The 23,348-nt window shown below is 41.8% G+C and overlaps 1 protein-coding gene across 1 annotated transcript in view; it reads left to right on the forward strand.

Moving 5' to 3' along the window:
• opn8b (opsin 8, group member b) overlaps positions 1–4,451 on the forward strand; it is a 31,181-nt gene extending 26,730 nt beyond the window's left edge. Inside the window, exon 4 of the mRNA XM_082976175.1 lies at positions 1,243–4,451. Within this exon, the coding sequence (XP_082832301.1) occupies positions 1,243–1,650 (408 nt within the window). The 3' untranslated portion in view covers positions 1,651–4,451. The remainder of the gene's footprint in view (positions 1–1,242) is intronic.
• The last annotated feature ends 18,897 nt before the right edge of the window (positions 4,452–23,348 follow it).

A 23,348-nucleotide genomic window follows, 5' to 3' on the forward strand; every position in this document is an offset into this window, starting at 1 on the left:
GGTTCCTCTCCTTGTTCGGGCGGCATTCGGCGGTCGGCGTCGCCGGTCTTCTAGCCATCATCGATCCACTTTTCATTTTCCATTTGTTTTGTCTTGTCTTCCCACACACCTGGTTTCAATTCCATCATTACATGTTGTGTATTTAACCCTCTGTTCCCCCCATGTCCTTGTCCGGAATGTTTATTGTAGTGCTTGTGCACGTTATGCTGGTGTGTGACGGGTTTTGTACCCATTGATTTACTGTTCTGTTAACAGGGGGGTTTTATTATTAAACTGCACCATTGTAAATCAGTTTTTGCTCTCCTGCGCCTGACTTCTCTGCCGCCAGTACGCACCCCTTACAATCAGCATTTGTGGGTTCGATTACAGGCTCAAAATGGCCAGAAACAAAGACCTTTCTTCTGAAACTCGTCAGTCTATTCTTGTTCTGAGAAATGAAGCATATTCCATGCGAGAAATTGCCAAGAAACTGAAGATCTCGTACAACGTTCAGTGAGGAGATCCCTTTTCCAGCCCAGATATGAAACGCCCGGTCTAATAATGATGGAGAGAATGTATAGTTCTTTAATAACGGGACAGAAGTTTAAAATTCACTGAGACCAAACGATAGCCTGAACTATTTCCAGATTTTTAGAGAATGTTTCACAATAGGGTTTTTAATGTATTTGGAAACTGGCTCAGCTAGTTTAGAACAGAGAAAGGCAGCTAAGGAGGTGCGGCCACAGGATGAAATCTCCAAGGTCAACCATTTCGGGCCTGTAACATCTGGGATTTCTGTCATCCAATATAGACCGATTTCTATATTAGCTGCCCAGTAATAATATTGAAAAAGTTCGAAAGTGCTAGACCACCCTGGGGGCGAGATCTCTGTAATACGCTCTTACGTATCCAAGGGTTTTCTTGTTCCAGATAAAAGCAGATATCAGTTTATCTATGGAGATAAAAAAAAAAGATTTGGTCAGAAAGATACGAATACATTGAAATAAGTATAAAAACGTAGGTAATACATTCATTTTAACAGTGTTATTTCTTATGCCCAAAGAAAGAGAAAGTAAATCCCACTGTTCAAGATCCTGTTTCAGGGAGAGTGTCCAAATCAGATTTTAACTGAAGATGTGGATTCAACAACAATGTTTCAACTGCATGGTCTTCAAAGTATATTTAGCTGGTTTGCTTTCTGCCCTCTGTTTCAGATAGTTTTCTCTGCCGGCCCATTTTCACAGTGTTTCTTCTATCTTACAGATAGCAGTCCTGATCAGCTTGGGCTTCATCTTATCATGGGCTCCATACGGTTTGGTGAGCCTGGTGTCTGCCGTCAGGGGCAGTGAGTTCCTCCCCCCAGAGGTGACCATGCTGCCCTGCCTGTTTGCCAAGTCCTCCACTCTTTACAACCCCCTGATCTACTATATCTTCAGCAAGACCTTTAAGCAGGAGGTGAAGCAGCTGTGTGGTAGATCCAACGCATGCCACGCTTCCAGCGCCAGGAACAACATCACGGACAACCCCATCTACCTGGTGTGTGACAGCAGCCGGACAGAGAAGGAGGAGAAGGTGGTGGCCACGGTGGTTGGGAGGACCACTGAGGATAAGTTGTCCTCTGGGAAGAACCAGGAGATGGAGACCAGGTTAAACTCCTGCGACAGCCAATAGGAAGGCCTCGGGGAGGCGGGGGGTATAGTGTATGATGTCCTTTCTCATGACAATCTTATCATTCCTCATCCAGTCAGGGTCTAAATGACCATAAAAGTTCACCATTGAACTTGGTGAACTCCACCCGTGGGCCTCGGTGATGAGATGAGGTTTCACAGAATGCTGAATTGATGAAAACTTTTAGAGACAATGGTGAACTTTTATAATAATTTCAACCCTGACTGGATGAGGAATTATAGATTGTCATGAGAAAGGACATCATACAGAATATAATTTGAAACGAGCTAAGACCAATATCTATGATTTTATTGTTATACGCCTTTATCAATTGCTGTTGGCATGAAAATTGCTTTTACATAAAGACAAATTATACTTTAATAAGCACAACTAGTGTGTGCAACATAACTTGCAGGGTAATATCAAATCCTGTATTGATGGTTGAATGAAAGAGGGCGTGTTTGCACTATTGTATCTTAACTTAATGGATGTGAGTGAAAAATGGCAACCAATGAGAGGATTGGAGGACTGGTTCCCAAGCCAATTGGCTTCCAGGGTGAAGAGGATTGACAATATGCTATAGCCAAAAGGGAATCATAAACCGTATATGGTTTGAATGGACGGAGCGTACAGTAGGTGGGCTGTTTTCTTTAGAGAAACACAGCTGCCATTGATCAATGCAGAGGAAGGAAGTGACCGTATTCCCATGGAGGAGAGGATGGATGGAGACACTAAGCCTGGGTCCACCCTATTCCCTATGTAGAGCCATATGGGCCCTGGTCAAAAGTAGTGCCCTGCACTAAAGAGGGAATACACTGTTAGTGCTCAGGACTGATCCAATGAGGAGAGGAGAGGATGGAGAAATGGATGCTTCTAGTGCTCAGGACTAATCCCATGAGGAGAGGATGGAGAAACAGATGATTCTAGTGCTCAGGACTGATCCCATGAGGAGAGGAGAGGATGGAGAAACAGATGCTTCTAGTGATCCCATGAGGAGAAGAGAGGATGGAGAAACAGATGCTTCTAGTGGTGCTCAGGACTGATCCCATGAGGAGAAGAGAGGATGGAGAAACAGATGCTTCTAGTGATCCCATGAGGAGAAGAGAGGATGGAGAAACAGATGCTTCTAGTGGTGCTCAGGACTGATCCCATGAGGAGAAGAGAGGATGGAGAAACAGATGATTCTAGTGCTCAGGACTGATCCCATGAGGAGAAGAGAGGATGGAAAAATGGATGCTACTAGTGCTCAGGACTGATCCCATGAGGAGAGGAGAGGATGGAGAAACGGATGCTTCTAGTGCTCAGGACTGATCCCATGAGGAGAAGAGAGGATGGAAAAATGGATGCTACTAGTGCTCAGGACTGATCCCATGAGGAGAGGAGAGGATGGAGAAACGGATGCTTCTAGTGCTCAGGACTGATCCCATGAGGAGAGGAGAGGGTGGAGAAACGGATGCTTCTAGTGCTCAGGACTGATCCCATGAGGAGAGGAGAGGGTGGAGAAACGGATGCTTCTAGTGCTCAGGACTGATCCCATGAGGAGAGGAGAGGGTGGAGAAACGGATGCTTCTAGTGCTCAGGACTGATCCCATGAGGAGAGGAGAGGGTGGAGAAACGGATGCTTCTAGTGCTCAGGACTGATCCCATGAGGAGAGGAGAGGGTGGAGAAACGGATGCTTCTAGTGCTCAGGACTGATCCCATGAGGAGAGGAGAGGATGGAGAAACGGATGCTACTAGTGCTCAGGACTGATCCCATGAGGAGAGGAGAGGGTGGAGAAACGGATGCTTCTAGTGCTCAGGATGGATCCCAGCCCAGCCTCAAAGGTCACACGCCAGCCACTAAGGGGGTTGAAAAGTCATAGTTGAGGTCGGACGGAATCTGAATTTGTGACGGACGAATTGGGTGTCTGTTCATATTTCCTTTTAATTCTGTTTAATATCCCCACGGCCACATAGCTTGGAAAACCCACTTTACCATGACTGTAATTTCTTTTGGATAAAATCGTCTGCTAAATGGCATATATTCTATATAATACTGTATTATATATTATATTTGTCTTGAGACTTAGCAGGCACTCTTATCTAAAAAGGATGCTAGCATGCTAAGTAGCAGTCAGCCAGGACTGCGAGCGGAGCCTGCTGAGGCTCCTTTGGGTGGGCAACCATGGATTGATGATGGGGATTTCATGCATCTAGTTGACCGGGCTATGCCATAGACTGTACACTAATCTCATAGGTGATGCATCTGGGTTCCTACAGATATATACGTAGTTTAGGAGCTCCATGCTTCATGAAGATAAGATATACAGTACATAACCTATTTCCCATGTATAGTGGGGTGGGCAATATGACCCTATATGACCCCAAATAATGTTGTCATGCTTGTCATGCAACCATAGTATGTATAGTTTGGAACCTTATTGTGAATACAGTCCTGTGGTATTGAGCAGATCTGGTTTTTGGAATGTAGTTATTATGTAAGCATCTTCATGGATTGTTCATTATCACTGATTTGTCAATGTCCTCACCCCCAGTGTTGTCTTAAGTGTTGCATACTAAATAACTTCCCTCTTCGTACTCTTTTTAAAGCAATGTTTGAAAAATACAATTACATTATTGTCAGGGAACCAAAAGTTTAAATGTATAGGCCTGTCACAATCATTAGATCATATCTCTAAACCTTCACGGAAGAAATACATATATATATAAAATCTTATAATACTCTTTGTTTGTTATTATATAATTTTGCCCCCTCACATGTTCCTCAATGTTACAAAAGACACTTCACACCGATTCAGTTGTCAGACTGAGTGCAGTTGTCTGCTTTTAAAGGGCAGGGTACAGTATAATAATTATATAATTATATATGCTTATATTTGTGCTATTTCACACATGTACAATTGTTTATTAACATGCACATTTGAATTGGAAATGTGAGACACCCTCAGGGAGTGGGGTCAATCATTTTAAAGGGGCTCCCGAGGTGTGCAGTGGTCTAAGGCACTGCATCTCAGTGCAAGAGGCGTCACCACAGTACCTGGTTCAAATCCAGGCTCTATCACATACAGCTGTGATTGGGAGACCTATAGGGCGGCACACAATTGGCCCAGCATCATCCGGGGTAGGCTGTCATTGTAAATAACAATTTGTTCTTAACTGACTTGCCTAGTTAAATAAAAAAAACTGATATTTTTAAATGCCATTATGAACAGCAACTCTGGAGCAATTAGGGTTAAATTGCCTTGCTCAAGGGCACATCAGCAGATTGTTCACCTTGTCAGGTCAGGGATTTGAACTAGTGACCTTTCAGTTACTGGTTCAACACTCTAACCGCTAGGCTACCTGTCACCCAGTGTTTTGCAGGTGGTGAGAGAACTAGAGAGGGTGGAGGAGGAGGCTTGAAGCGCTGGGCATCTTGTTATGACATGCATTATCTGAATTCGGTCCACAGAATTATACCTAGGAGGAGAGGCTTCTATGAAGGAACTTTGAATGTCTTTTGAGCTAGCTAGCTAACAAGCTTGTGTGTGCAGAGTGGCACAAGATTTAAAAACTCGTTTTACCTTTTTGTAGTTAATAAATCCAACATGAAACGTGGTAACTATGCCTATAGTATCCTTAACTAACATTGAAAAAGTGAATTAAATTAATTAGCTAATTAAAAATCTCTCTTCCTATCTTCTGAATCAAGATTGTAACTTCAGTACAGTAGCCTATGCTTCGGAGGGGGGAGGGGCAGGTAGCCTAAACACGCACACACATTGGCAAAGATTTTTAGCTTGCAGGCTGACACTGAAGTAAGTTTCTGAGTGACAGAGTGAGGGCTTTGCATAGGTGCTTTGTTCGTTTTTTTGTGGGACTAGAAAAAAAAAATAACATTATTAACCAGTTCCCATGCTTAAAAAAAAAAAATCTGTTTCGGTTCGTTGAAAAATGTTGTTATTTTCCAGTTCCAACCCCTGATAAAATCGCTGTTATACAGTTATAAAATTACTGTTTCTGAAAGCCCATAAAAACTGTTTCAGATGTGGACATTTTAATCACCTACAGTAGCATCACTATAAGTCATGTTTTGAACTGATAAAGGACACAATTCACATCCCCAAAACCATCTTTGAGTTTTGCAACTCAAGTAAAGATCCCTTTGACACGCATGAAGTACACATTGTACAACAGGTGTATATATCAGAGAAGAAAAATGAAGAACTTTGGTTGAAGTGACTTCAGCACACTGTGTACTTGCAAACCAACATTTAACTAAGGGCTGTATTCAATCAATAATGCTGAAGATCAGCATTGTAGCGCGGTTGAAATGTAAAGGTAATCTTCAACTGAGCTGATGCAGCATTTACCGTGAAAGCAGTTTCCGCCAACGTGGAAACATTGAATTTCAATCACGCTGTAATGTTGAACTTCAGCGCTACGAATTGAATCCATTCCTAATAGCTGATTATGAAAAAGCAATACCTAATTAATACATTTGTATAATTTATTATTGATGTTTGCAGAAGTACCCCCTACCATTCTATTTCTGGGTAGGTCCCATCTCAGTCAAACTATAGAAGATAAGCAAATTCCCATTGTATTGTAGAATAATGGTTGATTCTTGCCTTGGCCCGCAACAATGTTTACAGATGGCTCGTTGCGCAAGCTTCCGTAACAGAGGTTTCCCATCAACAGAGGCATATCCAATATCCCAAGGAACAATAATTTCGATTCATCAAGTTGAATGTGTCCTTTGCTATCAAATAAGTATTTAAAACACATTTTTAGCCTGGGTCTCCCATTTTCCTCCTGTAGAAGTGGGAGATTACATAGTAGCCTGCTCTTGCATGGTCTAGACAATGGCAGCACAGAGGCGGAAAATGGGAGATGTGTTTCAAAGGACACATTCAACCTGAGGAATCGTAAGTCTTGTTGCTAGAGATATTAGATGTGCCTCTGTTGCGGGTAAACTTTATTTTTGTGAAACCAAATAATTTAGGTTTGGTTGATAAAGGACGCCAGGCTACAGAAGCCTCTGTAAACAATGGGTTGTTGCAGGACAAAGCAAGCTTGATTCATGAAAGCATGGGAGACTTATTACAATTATTCCGTTTCCTATGGTCGACTCCCTTACTGCAAAGCCATAATAAAAACCTGTCAACCTGTTGTGTTCAACTGTGTGGATGTGACGTTCTGTTTGACTGCAAACCACTTGTATCCCCTATAATGCCCACGTTTGATTTAAAAAAAACAATTGCTGACAAGAATCTAGACACAAGCCGTGCGTAAGCTTTCAAACGCCAGACTACGTCCAAATGTAAAGGTTGCCTCAGAGAAAAACGGTGCAACGAGCAGTACCGCAGATATTGAGATGAGTGTGATGCAAGACTTCGCTCTCTCAGTCACACACAGTATCTGCGCATTCGGGTTCACTTCACACAGTTCACATCGTGGTAGCCACGTGACCAAAACAGCGGAGAAGTTGAGCCTCAATCTTCAATGCTATTAGTTGACCCACTATGCTGTTTACTTTCTACATCATTTCGCTGAGTCTACCTTTACCTACAAAACATGCATAATATGCTTATAAGGGTTGCGGTGTACAGTAAATCATTGATGCTCCTACAGAGACAAACAATTATACAGCGAGAGGACAGTCAATTTATTGATAAATTATTGGCTCAGTGGGCCGTACTGATTATATTTCCAAAATGATCATCTACTATTATCTAATGGACAATGTTAATGGTTCATAACACCTCTAGCTGTTCAATGAAACTGATGATCATTGATCCTCTGAATATAAATGGTTAGAAAAGTATTTATTCAGACAGGCAGATTGGTTGATATTTGCATAATTGATGCAGAAAGAATTCAAACAGTCATTTATTTCAATCTGTTGTGTTTCTCTGATGTAGCTTTCTGTTCATTTTACTGCTCAAAGCAAATGATCAGAAATACAATTTTCATTACAGAAAAATAAAACACTGGTGTTGGCACCATCATTTTGTGGAGTGATGATTATTCTTTCTGACCAAGGACATTCTTTGTCTCTAACATATATTTTCAATGAAATACATTACGTTTCCATTTGAAAAATGTATAAAACATTAAAAAAAATATATTCTAATCTACGCACACGCGCAAGGTTTCTTTAATTGATACAGCTACTTCTTCTCTTCTTTAAAAAAAACCTGAAACCCATTTATTTTAGAACCTCTTTTCTGTCATGCCAACAAAGATTTTAAAAAGCGAGATCAGATTTAAGTTTCAGAAGGCACATTTTTCACTTGACATAACCATTTTAACAATTGAAGGTTGTCTCTATAACTGTTGACACGGATGTATGTCTACCTCTCACTAGCCACAATCCTCTCTGGATGGTGTACGTCAGAGACCGGACTAAAATAGAGGGGAGAAAATATCGTAAAACGACAGTTGCAATATTTGATTGGGAGCATATGTGCTATTCTCCACGGCCGCCATGTGTCTGGCAAGCAAGACTACATTGGTGCCAACTGGAGAGGAATTATGGGAAAGTGCTAATTGGTGTGATTAATTTTCATTTTTAATTCGGTGAGAAGCTCATTCATTTAATCAAGAGGTGCCATTGACATTTTTCAGGAAGACAAAAACAGGAGCCAACATTACTGAGATAAAAATGCCTGGAGAGGCTCAATTAAATGGATATGGAATACTGTATAACTGAAAACTACTCTTTAACTCTTTAAGAGAAACATTCACACAAAATCGAAAAGATGGGGGAAATATTTCGGTCTTTGGAGAAGAAGTGATGTCATCCTCACACTCAACCATTATTACTGTCAAAGATTATGGCTATACTGACAAGATACATACATGTCTCTCTGCCCTAACAATGGGAGTCGTTGTCCACAAAGTGGCATGGCGGGCAGTCTAGTGTAGCTCCCACGTACCCTTTCATTGGATTGGTGGATACATCTCATTATTGTAAACCTATTTTCAATATTCAATCAAATAAACCTCACATAGACAATAAGCCATTAACTTTTATGTTGACCAAATTCCACACTTTCACATTGACCTCCATACAAAAACTCCTTGCATGTTGGGTGAAACAATGAAAAACGCCACCTGCTGGAGGGAGACAGATATTCTGCCGAGTTGGGCCTCTCTCTTCCTCTGTTACTGTCGCTGGGCATTTTAATAAAAACCCTGTTACTTTTCTATCATGGCTAGTCAATAAAAAGTATCTTGAAGTGACTGAAAGCATCTTGTCTTGTCTTGCTGAAGACATTACCGTCCATTATTTAGTGATCTGGATGTGTCCAAGCAAAGACATGGCAAGGATTCACACGGCTGTTGAGCTGGCTGACTGGGGAGAGTAGCAGTTCAAATTCACACAGAGGAAGATGATTGCCACTCTCTCCAACAGCCACTCCCCAACTATCACTTTCCTCTCACTGGCTATCCCATCAGCCTTGCATACCACTTAAACGTGCTACGTTTCATCTCAATGTGAAATCTGTAACAATGAACAACACTTTCTGTGGGAAAATGGGTTTATCCGACACTGTTCATCTCAGGCTTATGAAGTGAGGGTGTGTTTAGGGTGACTGAAATCATCTTACAAGGACAGACTAAAAGGGGGAAATTATACATAGCACTGTCACTGCTTTTATGGCAGATCAGCAATGTAGGCAATGTATGGCTTGAGAAAGATTTTGTGACAGCAAATTCCTGAAGAGAGAAAAATCCACAAGGAGAGGATTCCACGATAGACTATTAAGATGGAGCTGCAGTGTCATGGAGAGGGATCCACTATAGACTATTGAGATGCAGCCGTAGTGTCATGGAGATTGTTTTTATTTGAAAGAAATGGCTGCAGTCACCTTCAGAGCAGAGAAATCCCCACCATCATGTGGCTCTCATGCTGTTCTCCTCTCAGGCCCTGCGTAGAGGAATACATAGCATGGAAATCATAATGAGACGAAGCACCCTGGTCTCACACTGGGTAGTCATGCTGTTCTGACTAGAACAACAGGCATTATATACTGTAAGACCCCTTTTGCAACACTCACTCATCTATCTTATTCCTCACACAACCGTCACCCCTTAACCATTCTTCACAACTTACCCCCTCCCGTATCCCACGTATCTCACCCCTTCTTCAATTAGGCCTCAAACACTCCTGACCCCTCCCTCCATTCAGCTGTAACCTATCTCACTCTCCTCCACCATGGCTCTTTTACCCGGAAGAGCCAGATTTATCATGTGAAGGCAGATCAATACTAAGACAGCCTCTGAAAATGTGGCACCAAATGGCTGTTAATAGGAATATCGACTGTTTAAAACATTAAGACATGCTTGGCTGGTGCCGTGACTAAAACATATTTTATACAAGGAAAGCCCCATGACTCCCTCACCCATTTATCCACCACCCTCACCCAACATTCACTCCTCCTTCCCTCAACCATTACCCACTCCTGTCATTCTCAACCAGCCTAACCCTCCCATCCCCTCCTTCGCTCAGCTGTCAACTGAAGACAATTTTGCAGTCTCACCATGAATTTCCTCGCTCTCCTCTACCATCCTCAAGTCTCACCCTGTCAGCCAGCCAGCCAACTGGAAGAGACAGATTTATCATGTGAAGGCAGATCAATACCAAGACAGCACCTGAGAACGTGGCATCAAATGGCTGTTATTAGGAATATTGACTGTTGAAAGCTTTCCTAAGCTTTTCATAAGACATGCTTCACTGGCCATGGCTTCATGGGAGGATTTACCTTACATTACTATCAGGGCTTTTGTCAACACCAAGCAGTCAATATAATGAAGAATTTGTTCTTAATGGACTCAGCTGGATAAACAAAGGTTAAATAATTGTATTTATTTTTTAAACACAGTTCTAACCCTGCATATAATTACATAGAGAGAAAGAAAGAAAAAGAGTGAGTGTGTGTATGAGACAGAGAGAAAGACCACAACACAGATAAAAGGGAGAGCCTCAGTTTAAAGTTAAACACTTTATTATTTAATTCGTTAACCACGTTAGTGAATCTCAGGGCAGAATCACATGTAGAAAAATACACTTGTCTTTGATAGCTATCTGTGACTCCAGGCATGAAGAGATGTAGAGGAAAACATGGAGTTCATCCTCAGACAAAATACACAACCATTCTGCTACTGTGGCCCTGTACAGAAATAACCCCTAGCTCCTAGGTACTTGAAATGAATGGGTAGGAATAACCAATATGCTAGTAGCTCTGCCTCCACCTCACACTCTGATAATAGTTGATTCCAAAATGTTCAGATCAAGTTACAGAAGTGCCTTGGGGTACCGACTATATGGGTTAGTGGTCATCTCTTATGGCTAGGTGTTGTTTCTGGATGGTGATTGACTGTGGCTTAGTGGGGATGGACAGAGAGAAAGAAAGAGAAAGAAAGAGCTGTTGAGCTTCCTGTTGTTGAGAGCAGAGACGTGAGCTTACGCAAGTCAGCCGCAGTCAGCGGGTATAATCAGTCTCCATAGCACTCAACTCTTATTCCAATAAGCCGGTTGAAAGCTCCAGCAGATGGGTTTTTGAATAAGATAAAGATAATACAAAAGACTGTACATAAAGGCAAAAGGCTATCTGACTAAATGCGTAATGTAGCCAGCAACGGTCCACTATGTATTATGTCTGATCTGATCTGCTTGAGCAAACCTCTGACCTTCCATCATCAGTTAGAGTCTCCAACTTGAGAGCTTGTGATAAGAGAATCAGGAAAATCTCTAACCCATTATGACATAATGAGTGATTTAGATGTGTAGTCAGAGCTGCTCTTGCGTTTCTCCAGTTATGATTTGTTCCGGTTTCCATGATCTATATTGAATTTAGTCATTACTATTTGTCTGAGGGCGAGTTCTGGAGATAAAGGGTCTGTTAGGATTCACAATGTCACACATGATAAGGAAGAGCGAAAGTAAAAATACTTATGAGAGCAGTAGCGGTGCGTGGGTAAAATCACTGGGGAAGCCAAGCCTGGGAAAAAAAGCCATATTACAACCAATTGTATGTGTTGTGATAATTGCATTGTTTGCTCTATAACCTGTTAGTTCAAATGCCTTGGCACCGTGATATATAGGCCTAAGACCGAGACAATAAGACACAGCGGCATCACAAAACCGGAGAGCAACATATGTCCGGTGGAGTCCACAAAGCATATTGCATGTGACAAACAGTTACATGACCTACAGCATGGTCAATCAAGCTAATGTTTCCGACATCTTCAGACTACTAAACAACTATTGATTTAGAACCCCGAAGAGTTACACAAGTCCCACGGAGAAGAGGAGCTGCCTCCACTATTCCAGCACCATTTCAACATCATCAAATAACCTATGCTTAGTCAATTACAGTGACAACTAAAAGATTGCAAAAACGATTTATTCCAATCACTGTAAGCTACACTATACAATGCATTCGGGAAGTATTCAGACTCCTTGACTTTTTTCACATTTTGTTACAGCCTTATTGGATTAAATCGTTTTTTAAATAACCAGAACGTAACCATTCAGAACCTTTACTCAGTACTTTGTTAAAGCATCTTTGGCAGTGATTACAGCCTCGAGTCTTCTTGGGTATGACGCTACATGCTTGGCACACCTGTATTTGGGGAGTTTCTCCCATTCTCCTCTGCAGATTCTCTCAAGCTCTGTCAGGTTGGATGGGGAGCGTCGCTGCACAGCTATTTTCAGGTCATTGTCCTTTTGGAATGTGAACTGTCACACCAGTCTGATGTCCTGAGTGCTCTGGAGCAAGTTTTCATCAAGGATCTCTCTGTACTTTGCTTCGTTCATCTTTCCCTCGATCCTGACTAGTCTCCCAGTCCCTGCCGTTGAAAAACATCCCCACAGCATGATGCTGCCACCACCATGCTTCACCGTAGGGATGGTGCCAGGTTTCCTCCAGATGTGATGCTTGGCATTCAGGCCAAAGACTTCAATCTTGGTTTCATCAGACCAGAGAATCTTGTTTCTCATGGTCTGAGAGTCCTTTAGGTGCCTTTGCCAAACTCCAAGCGGGCTGTCATGTGCCTTTTACTGAGGAGTGGCTTCCGTCTGGCCATTCTACCATAAAGGCCTGATTGGTGGAGTGCTGCAGAGATGGTTGTCCTTCTGGAAGGTTCTCCCATCTCCACAGAGGAACTCTGGAGCTCTGTCAGAGTGACCATCGGGTTCTTGGTCACCTCCCTGACCAAGGCCCTTATCCCCCGATTGCTCAGTTTGGCCAGGTCTAGGAAGAGTCTTGGTCGTTCCAAACTTTTTCCATTTAAGAATGATGGAGGCCACTGTGTTCTTGGGGACCTTCAATGCTGCAGACATTTTTTTGGTACCCATTCCCAGATCTGTGCCTCGACAAAATCCTGTCTCTGTGCTCGATGGCCAATTCTTTCGACCTCATGGCTTGGTTTTTGCTCTGACATGCACTGTCAACTGTGGGACCTTACATAGATAAGTGTGTGCCTTTCCAAATCATGTCTAATCAATTGAATTTACCACAAGTGGACTCTAATCAAGTTGTATAAACATTTCAAGAATGATCAATGGAAACAGGATGCACCCGAGCTCAATTTCGAGTATCATAGCAAAGGGTCTGAATACTTATGTAAATAAGGTATTTCTGTTTGTTATTTGTAATACATTTGCAAAAATTTCAAAAACCTGTTTTTGCTTTGTCAGTATGGGGCATTGTGTGTAGATTGATAAGGGGGGGAAATTATTTAATCAATTTTAGAATAAGACTGTAATGAATCGAAATGTGGAAAAAGTCAAGGGATCGGAGAATACTTTCCGAATGCACTGTACCGTAATTTCCGGACTATTAAGCGCACCTGAATATAAGCCGCACCCACTGAATTTAAAAAAACATATTATTTTGAACATAAATAAGCCGCACATGTCTATAAGCCGCAGGTGCCTACCGGTACATTGAAACAAATGAACTTTACACAGGCTTTAACGAAACACGGCTTGTAACAAAAATAAATAGGCTTTAACGAAACACGGCTTGTAACAAAAAATAAAAAATTATCAGTAAGCTTTAGTTGTCTTTTTGCACTGAGTCAATTCCTCACGCTGCTGTTTCCAACGTCTTATCATCGACTCATTAAGACCAAGCTCCCGTGCAGCAGCTCTATTTCCTTTTCCAACAGCCAGATCAATCGCCTTCAACTTGAAAGCTGCATCATATGCATTTCTCCATGTCTTTGCCATGATGAGGGTGACAAAATGACTACCGTAATCAGAATGATGGGAAGTTTGAGAGCGCTCGATTTAATCTAAACAGTAAACAAAAAAGTTGTTTGACCGTAACCCGTTCGGCAATTTCATTGGTCTAATGAAAGCTTCATGCCGGCAAAAAACTGAGCACGTCACAGAATGTGTTTTTTTGGAGAAAAAAAATTTGAAAGCGGGAAAAATCCATATATTAGCCGCGTCATTGTTTAAGCCGCGAGGTTCAAAGCCTGGGAAAAAAGTTGCGGCTTATAGTCCGGAATTTACAGTATATACAAAAGTATATCGACACCCCTTCAATTGACTGGATTCGGCTATTTCAGCCACACTCGTTGCTGACTGGTGTATAAAATCGAGCACACAGCCATGCAATCTCCATAGAAAAACATTGGCAGTAGAATGGCCTTACTGAAGAGACCAGACTACCCCTGTCTGGTCTCCTTCACCACCAGCAGTTACCATACACGGTCTGCTACGTGGTTGCTACTTAAAGTCCCCAGGACATTCACAGTATTAGGCAAGACTGCCTTCTCATCTTGTGCACCAGACGCATGGAATAATCTCCAATCCATGCTTCATCTAGATATGTTAGTGCCACTGAATGAATTTACATATTGATGGAAGACTCTGTTACAGAGGAGTGTAAATGCTTTCTTAGGCTGGATCATGTTGTATGTTTTAATTACATAATGTATTGATTGTTGCTGCCTTCTTGGACAGGTCTCCCTTGAAAAAGAGACTCTGGGTCTCAGTGGGCTTTTCCTAGTTAAAAAAAAAACTGTGACCTTCAATTAGCCATAGGATGCCACCTTTCCAACAAGCCAGTTCATCAGATCTCTGCCCTGCTAGAGCTGCCCTGGTCAACTGTAAGTGCTGTTATTGTGAAGTGGAAACGTATAAGAGCAACAACAGCTCAGCCGCAAAGTGGTAGGCCACACAAACTCACAGAACGGGACCGCCTAGTGCTGAATTGCATAGCGTGTAAAAAACGTCTGTCCTTGGTTGCAACACTCACTACTGAGTTCCAAACTTCCTCTGGAAGCAAATTCAGCACAAAAACTGATCGTCGGGAGCTTCATAAAATGGCCGAGCAGCCGCTCACAAGCCTAAGATCACCATGCGCAATGCCAAGTGTCGGCTGGAGTGGTGTAAAGCTCGCCGCCATTGGACTCTGAAGCAGTGGAAACGCATTCTCTGGAGTGATGAATCATGCTTCACCATCTGGCGGTCCGATAGACAAATCTGGGTTTGGCGGATGCCAGGAGAACGCTACCTGCCCCAATGCATATTGCCAACTGTAAAGTTTGGTGGAGGAGGAATAATGGTCTGGGGCTGTTTTCATGGGCCCTTAGGGAGGTAACCCTTAATTCCAGTGAAGGAAAATCGTAACGCTGCAGCATAAAAATATCATTCTAGACGATTCTGTGCTTCCAACTCTGTGGCAACAGTTTGGGGAAGGCCCTTTCCTGTTTCAGCATAACAATGCCCCTGTGCACAAAGCGAGGTCCATAAAGAAATGGTTTGTCGAGATCGGTGTGGAAGAACTTGACTTGCCTGCACAGAGCCCTGACCTCAACCCCATCGAATAACTTTGGGATGAATTGGGACACTGACTGCGAGCCAGGCCTAATAGCCCAACATGAGTGCCCGACCTCATTAAAACTCTTGTGGATGATTGGAAGCAAGTCCCCGGAGCAATGTTCCAACATTAGTGGAAAGCATTCCCAGAAGAGTGCAGGCTGTTATAGCAGCAAAGGGGGGACCAGTTCCATATTAATGCCCATGATTTTGGAATGGGATGTTCGATGAGCAGGTGTCCACATATTTTTGGTCATGTTGTGTAAATTTGATTTGGTTGTCCATGGTACTGATTTTTGTGTGTGTGCGTAGAAAAAAACACGTTGATTAACCCTAGTTGTAGAGAAACGCCAATGCCTTTGTTCTCTCTTACATGTTGCCAAAACAGTCTATGACTCTGACATACCCCCCCAAAAAATTATAATAAAAAATACAGTACACGCTTTTGTTGTCCTAGGCTACCTGGCTCAAATGCTTGCTCGCTAGCCTAACTTCCTTTCAAGGACAACAATTAGCCAGCTAGTTAACATTAGCCTACTATATCTAGCTACATAAACTCAGCAAAAAAAGAAACGTCCCTTTTTCAGGACCCTGTCTTTCAAAGATAATTCGTAAAAATCCAAATAACTTGACTTCATTGTAAAGTGTTTAAACCCTGTTTCCCATGCTTGTTCAATTGACCATAAACAATGAATGAACATGCACCTGTGGAACGGTCGTTAAGACACTAACAGCAATTAAGGTCACAGTTATGAAAACTTAGGACACTAAAAAAGGCCTTTCTACTGACTCTGAAAAACACCAAAAAAAGATGCCCAGGGTCCCTGTTATAGTCATGATACCTGACAAAGACAAATCATTTTGATTATTCTGAATATCAGCTACCATAGGCGGCGCGTCCTAAAGTTAATTGAAATAAATTTACCAAATGTATATAATTAATCCTGCCTTAAATTTAAAAAATGTTTTAAAATACTTAGCCACAGAGGATCATTAGCTTCTTAAAAAGAAATTGCTGTGGATTGTTTCAAAACACAAGTGAGTAGGCTTATGCCTAAATTGGGAAGTCTGCAATTTGGCCAGCATGTGTGGCATTAGGCCTAGCTGATTATTGAGTTCTGCCTGTCAGTGAAAAGCATCTAAAATATGTGTGAAGATAATGTGTCTTGAGTATAATTTAAAATGTTGAGACAAGAAGAAGGGGAGGGGTGGGGGGCTGAATTTATAGGCGCATCTCTCTCCAGAATGCACTCCCGTCAATTCTTGCACATTGTTTCATTGTATGAATTGTTTGCCCTTTGATTGTTTATTTTTTTCAATTCCCCATTACATACTGTATGTCACCAGTAGAAAATGTACTATTAGGAAAAGAGGGATACCTCATCAGTTGTACAACTGAATGCCTTCAACTGAAATATGTCTTCCGCATTTAACCCAACCCCTCTGAATCAGAGAGGTGCAGGGGGCTGCCTTAATCAACATCCACGTCTTCAGCGCCGGGGGAACAGTGTGTTAACTGCCTTGCTCAGGGGCAGAACGACAGATTTTTACCTTCCCTGTCATTTGGTTACATAAATTTGTCACGTCCTGACCATTGTAGGAGGTCATTTGCCATAGTGGAGTGGTGAGGGCGTGACAGGTGGTTGTTTTGGGTGGTTTGGGGGTTTTCAGTTTCTAGGTGGGATCGTGCTAGAATTCTATTTCTATGTTTCGTTTTCCATGTTTTGGCCGGGTATGGTTTCCAATCAGAGGCAGGTGTCTTTCGTTGTCTCTGATTGGAAGCCATACTTAGGCAGCCTGTTTTCCTTTGGGGTTTGTGGGTAGTTGTTTCCGTTTAGTCTAGTGTACCTGACGGGACTGTTGTTGGTCGTTTTGTTGTTTTGTTGTTATGTTGTTAAAGTGTATTCATTAAAGACAAAGAATGAGCACTATACCTGCTGAGCCTTGGTCTCCATTCAACGACCCCTATGACGAAATTCCTGTTAATGCATGTATTAATTAGTAATTTACCTTTCTCATTCTCGGAGTGGAATTGTTGTTTTGGTTTATTTCCTATCATAATTTACGAGTTTTATAAATGTTTTTATTATTTTGTTTAGAGCGCTCCATATGAGCGTGTGTATGGTTTGTTTCTCTGTGCTAATGTTGACCGAGTGCCTGAGCATGCATAAAGTAGGCTACCTAGCCTGCTGCGTGCAACTGTAGGAAAGTGCGAATTTGGGGATGTCTGATTTCTGACCACCACTAATAATAAGCTGAGTTTAAATCATAAGTGGCACGCAGATTGGTAGAAATGGTAGGATAACACACGTTGCCTATTTCAGCTACCCAAAATGATCAGGCGTTGCGTTATCTTGGAAAATGCAGTTCGTATTTTCTTCTTCACCATGATCAGATCAGAAATTGACCAATCACTAATTATCATGACAATTTAGCCCACTGAGTGAAACTCCCAGACAACAGTCGTGAGTAGCCTTATTTCATTCCATAGGCTTTTGTCAATTTTTCTTTAACCCATCCTGTTTTTAGGATATGTTGTGTTAACATGTTAATTCATATTCACATCGAAGCATATTTTTATTTGATAAGGTGCCATTTAGGCCATTTGATAGGAAACACGCATGATGTAAATAGTTTCTGTCTCATGAAATTGTCATAAATTTGTTGCCCTGTAAGCTACAGAAATGGCCACAGAGGCTATATACTCATTCTACCGTAGAGGCTACGCTGCATCATGCCCCTGCCTTTGGCAAAGAGGGCACTGTTTATCTAGGGACGGCATCAGTGTTCACCTTAATAGCCCATATGCCTCTCTATCCCCCCCATCTCTTCCTGGACTGGGCGAGAGGGTAAGAGGGGCTAGAGGAGACAGATAGGCGAGAGGGATTAGGAGAGAGAGGTTGAGACTGCTGCCTGCTAATGAAACTCAGGACTATAGGGTACAGTAGGTCTACCTAAGGGGAAGTAGCTACTAGAGCACCAATAACAGAACATAAGACTGAGATTAGCCTTATTGTGAAAACAGTGGTGAAACGGTAGCTTAACAGGCCGGTATGCAGCTTTGAAGTTCGTATGCCTATGTAGGGAATGTTTTGGTTGTATTTGCCTTCCATGGAGTGGACCAGAAGAACTCACAGACACAGATGAATTACAGCTTTAATCATTTGAACGGAGGCTTTACCGAGGTATGGCCCACCTTTTTCCACGTGTGAGTGTTATGTGGTATGTCTGCACATGTTAACATTGCTGCATTAGAGGTCCATTGTTAGCACACTGAGTTCCATAGCGTGATCATTGTGTTATACCTGGCATAGCTGATATGTGATTGACTGCCTTAACATGTAAGAATTTGTTAAGTTATGAATAAAACAACATTGAGGCCTGGATTCAATCCAAAGCAAATTAACAACCTATGCAAAGCAATAGATTTAAATATAAAGGCAACTTCCCAGACAATGGCAGAGATCACATTCACTGTTAACGGCTTAATCACAGTACACAGGTTGTTTATCTGCTTTTGTTTGAATCCCTGCCTCAGTTGATCTCCACACGCTGTCCTGGAGTTATCCTGTTCTTTGAAGACTTAATCTTACATCTAGACGTTCCGCTAGCGGAACACCTGCTCCAATATCCAATGATGGGCGTGGCGCGAAATACAAACTCCTCTAAAATCCGAAAACTTCCATTTTTCAAACATTTGACTATTTTACAGCATTTTAAAGACAAGACTCTCGTTAATCAAACCACACTGTCCGATTTCAAAAAGGCTTTACAGCGAAAGCAAAACATTAGATTATGTCAGCAGAGTACCCAGCCAGAAATAATCAGACACCCATTTTTCAAGCTAGCATATAATGTCACAAAAAACAAAACCACAGCTAAATGCAGCACTAACCTTTGATGATCTTCATCAGATGACAACCCTAGGACATTATGTTATACAATGCATGCATTTTTTGTTCAATCAAGTTCATATTTATATCAAAAAACAGCTTTTTTACATTAGCATGTGACGTTCAGAACTAGCATACCCCCGCAAACTTCCAGTGAATTTACTAAATTACTCACGATCAACGTTCACAAAAAAACATAACAATTATTTTAAGAATTAAAGATACAGAACTCCTCTATGCACTCGATATGTCCGATTTTAAAATAGCTTTTCGGTGAAAGCACATTTTGCAATATTCTCAGTAGATAGTCCAGCCATCACGGCTAGCCATTTAGACACCGACCAAGTTTAGCCCTGACCAAAGTCAGATTTACTATAAGAAAAATGTTATTACCTTTGCTGTTCTTCGTCAGAATGCACTCCCAGGACTTCTACTTCAATAACAAATGTTGGTTTGGTCCCAAATAATCCATAGTTATATCCAAACAGCGGCATTTTGTTCGTGCGTTCAAGACACTATCCGAATGGTAAAGAAGGGTTACGAGCACGACGCATTTCGTGACAAAAAATATTTGAAAATTTCGTGACAAAAAATATTCCATTACCGTACTTCGAAGCATGTCAACCGCTGTTAAAAATTTGTATGCTAATTTTCTCGTAAAAAAGCGATAATATTCCGACCGGGAGTCGTATTATCCGTTCAAAGACGATATAATAAAAACATGGTGTCGTCTCATGCACGAGCATGAGTCCCAGTGTCCGCTGATAGACCACTTGCCAAACGCGCAAATGTGTTTCAGCCTGGGGCTGCCTCGATATCATTCAGCTTTTTCCCGGGCTCTGAGAGCCTATGGGAGCCGTAGGAAGTGTCACGTTACAGCAAAGATCCTCAGTCTTCAATAAACAGAGACAAGAAGAACAAGATCTTGTCAGAGAGGGCACTTCCTGTTCAGAATCTTCTCAGGTTTTTGCCTGCCAAATGAGTTCTGTTATACTCACAGACACCATTCAAACAGTTTTAGAAACTTTGGAGTGTTTTCTATCCAAAGCTAATAATTATATGCATATTCTAGTTTCTGGGCAGGAGTAATAATCAGATTAAATCGGGTACGTTTTTTATCCGGCCGTGAAAATACTGCCCCCTATCCATAACAGGTTAAAGAGAATTGAAAGAGTATGTATTTCCCAAGTCCAATAGCTAGCTACAAAGCTCACCTGGAAAAGCGGTCCGAGGTCGACGTCGAATCCCAGATCGGCAAATCCCGTGGCGATGACCTTTGCCCCCCTGTCATGACCGTCCTGGCCCATCTTGGCCACCAGCAGACGAGGGTTCCTGCCCTCATGCTTCTTAAACTCCACTACCCTGGGAGAAGATTAATAAATCATATCAATAGTGAGACTTAGGGGGTTGAAAACAGAGCAGAGGAGAAGACAATTTTAAGTACTATTCTCTCCTGCTTTTACTGGTTATGTGCTGTAGAGATCTTCTCATGCTCTCCAAACTCGCTGCGAAAAGGCTCCACTCACCATTCTGGTGCTGGCTTTATGTTCCCCAAACACAGCCTTCATGGCATCCGTGATCTCCCCTACAGAACATCTGGGGAATACACAACAGCATGTCTTAACAAATCTTCTCATTTAATCACATACAGTGGGGTCCGGAATAATTCGATCCCTTGAAAAATATCAGCTAAAAAGACTATATAAAATAAAAATAAATACTGAGCTATTTATTCTGGTCCTGGTGCCCTTGTTAAGGTGAACAGCATCATGAACTTTACCAAGTACCAGGACATTTTTGCCAAAAACCTGGTTGCCTCTACAGGAGTCCGAAACATGGCCACAAGTGGATCTTCCAACAAGACAATAACCCCAAGCACAAATCCAATCCACAAAGAATGGTTAATTGACCACAAAAATCAACATTTTGCAATGGAAATCTCAGTCTACGGACTTGAACCCCATTGAAAACCTGTAGTTTGAATTGAAGAAGCTAGTCCATAAGCGCAGACAAATAATTTCAAGGATCTGGAAAGATTCTTTATGGAGGAATGGTCTGATCCCTCCCATTGTGTTCTCCAATCTCATAAAACATTTTAGAAAAAGGCTCAGCGTCATTATCTTCGCAAAGGGAGGGTGCTAGAGTATTGAAAACAGGGGTGCCAATCATTTTGACACCTATTTTTTTTATTATTACTTGTTAAACTAAATATCTTTAGCTGAACAATTGAATTAGTATAAAATACATCTATTTTTAAATGTGAGCATATGATATAGCTCAGTATTTGTATTATTTATTTTATACAGTCTTTTTTCTCATCTTTATCAAGGGATCCAATAATTCCGGACCCCACTATACATAAGCAGGGTTTTTTACAAAGCTCTCCTTTCAATACTCCCTGCCTGTAAGTGTTGTTACATAGATGCTGTGTTCACTATGCATGATTAATACATAATTCAAGGTTTATTTGATGTAGTAAATAAATAAATGATTTATTGATGTATAGATAAGAATTTAAATGTGATGTAACAGGTAAATTAACGTTAGGCCATTAATTGTGTTTTTATGTTCCATCCCGGAACTAACGTTCTCTGTTGTGTTACTGCTACGGAATTTGTTAATTGACTGTGTGCAATCTAACTTAAGCAGATCTTAGTCTGAGTCATAATTGTTGATGGCAGAGGCTAAGAAAGACAGTAAAGGGACTTTCAAGGGACTTTAAGAATTCAAGAACCTCTTTTCAGGACAAGCAGCCAACGAGGTATTTTGTTCAACCTATAGAACTTTGTTTATAGTCGCGCCAAGTTCCATTTGTATTGTCGCGCCAAGCGCCATTTGTATTGTTGCGCCGAGCGCCATTTGTATTTCTTTGTTTCAGTACTGTATAATTTATCAACGTTACTGTGTTCATTCAAACATATAGTTCTCACGGCGTGACGTGGATGCATCGGAGAAAAAGACGTGCAATGCAATAAACGCCCGTTTCAAAGAACCAACCTGTCTGTTGTCGTGAAGAGAGCGTGTGTGTTGATGAAAATTACTTGAGAAGGAGACCAAGTCAAGACGATGGACCAGGTGGATTCAGTATATAGTAAGGCTATTTATTATGAGACAAAGATATTTGGCTGAGCGTGCACGGGCTCGTTCGTTTAGCTCTTAGGGAACTAGCAGAAGAGAGAGCCCCGAAACATAGTGTACATCCAATTTATACAATGAAATAACAGTGTGTTGACGTTGAGTCTAGTAGGTCCGCTCTCCTGACTGGTCGATGAGTGGAGGGACGGTCCACTCTCCAGGTGGTGTCAACTTCCCATTGGCCCTTGGCAGTGTCCTTTGTCCTCGGAGTCCAACACACCTAAGTGTGTGTGTGTGTGTGTATTTCTGGTAATTCGTGTCTGGGTGCTTGCGATATTCATGGAATGTTGTTCTTTACACCAGTGGTCAGTTCGTGTGGCTAGGGCTTAAGTCAGCCATCTGTCTCTGGGTGTGGTCGTGATTGGTATCAGTTGGTCGCTCAATATGTCTCTGGAATTTTGTTGTGTGCTGTTGTGAAACATGTTGTGCAAATGCCCTCCTTATATATCATTAGGTAAAACGTTAGATTATCTTTATTACAAGTGAGAACTCGCCTGCTCAACACGGGTAGGAGAGACAACAAGATCGCCGCGGGTAACGACACAACGAAGATCCAGCAGATCAGATAAACAAAGCCCATGACATTGTCGGCTTAGCGACAGCAAGCAACGGTGATTGGACTGTGTTGAAAGCGCAACTTTTCAGGCCAAAAGCACTCTACCACAACATTCAAGTTAAGGTGGTATGAGAAGTGGTTCTACTTGGAAATTGCAACTAAGGACTCAGCTCTATGAATCGTACATACTGTGCTTAGCCTACATGTTTTGGGGATAAATCGAATGTGCTGGTGTTTGTGGTTGTTACGTGTTACGAGATTTAAAGGGAAACTTAACTCCATAAGCAAGTGAAC

Source organism: Salmo salar, chromosome 06 (genome assembly GCF_965601325.2).
Source record: "Salmo salar chromosome 06, fSalSal1, whole genome shotgun sequence".
In the NCBI taxonomy this organism is placed as follows: Eukaryota; Metazoa; Chordata; class Actinopteri; order Salmoniformes; family Salmonidae; genus Salmo; species Salmo salar.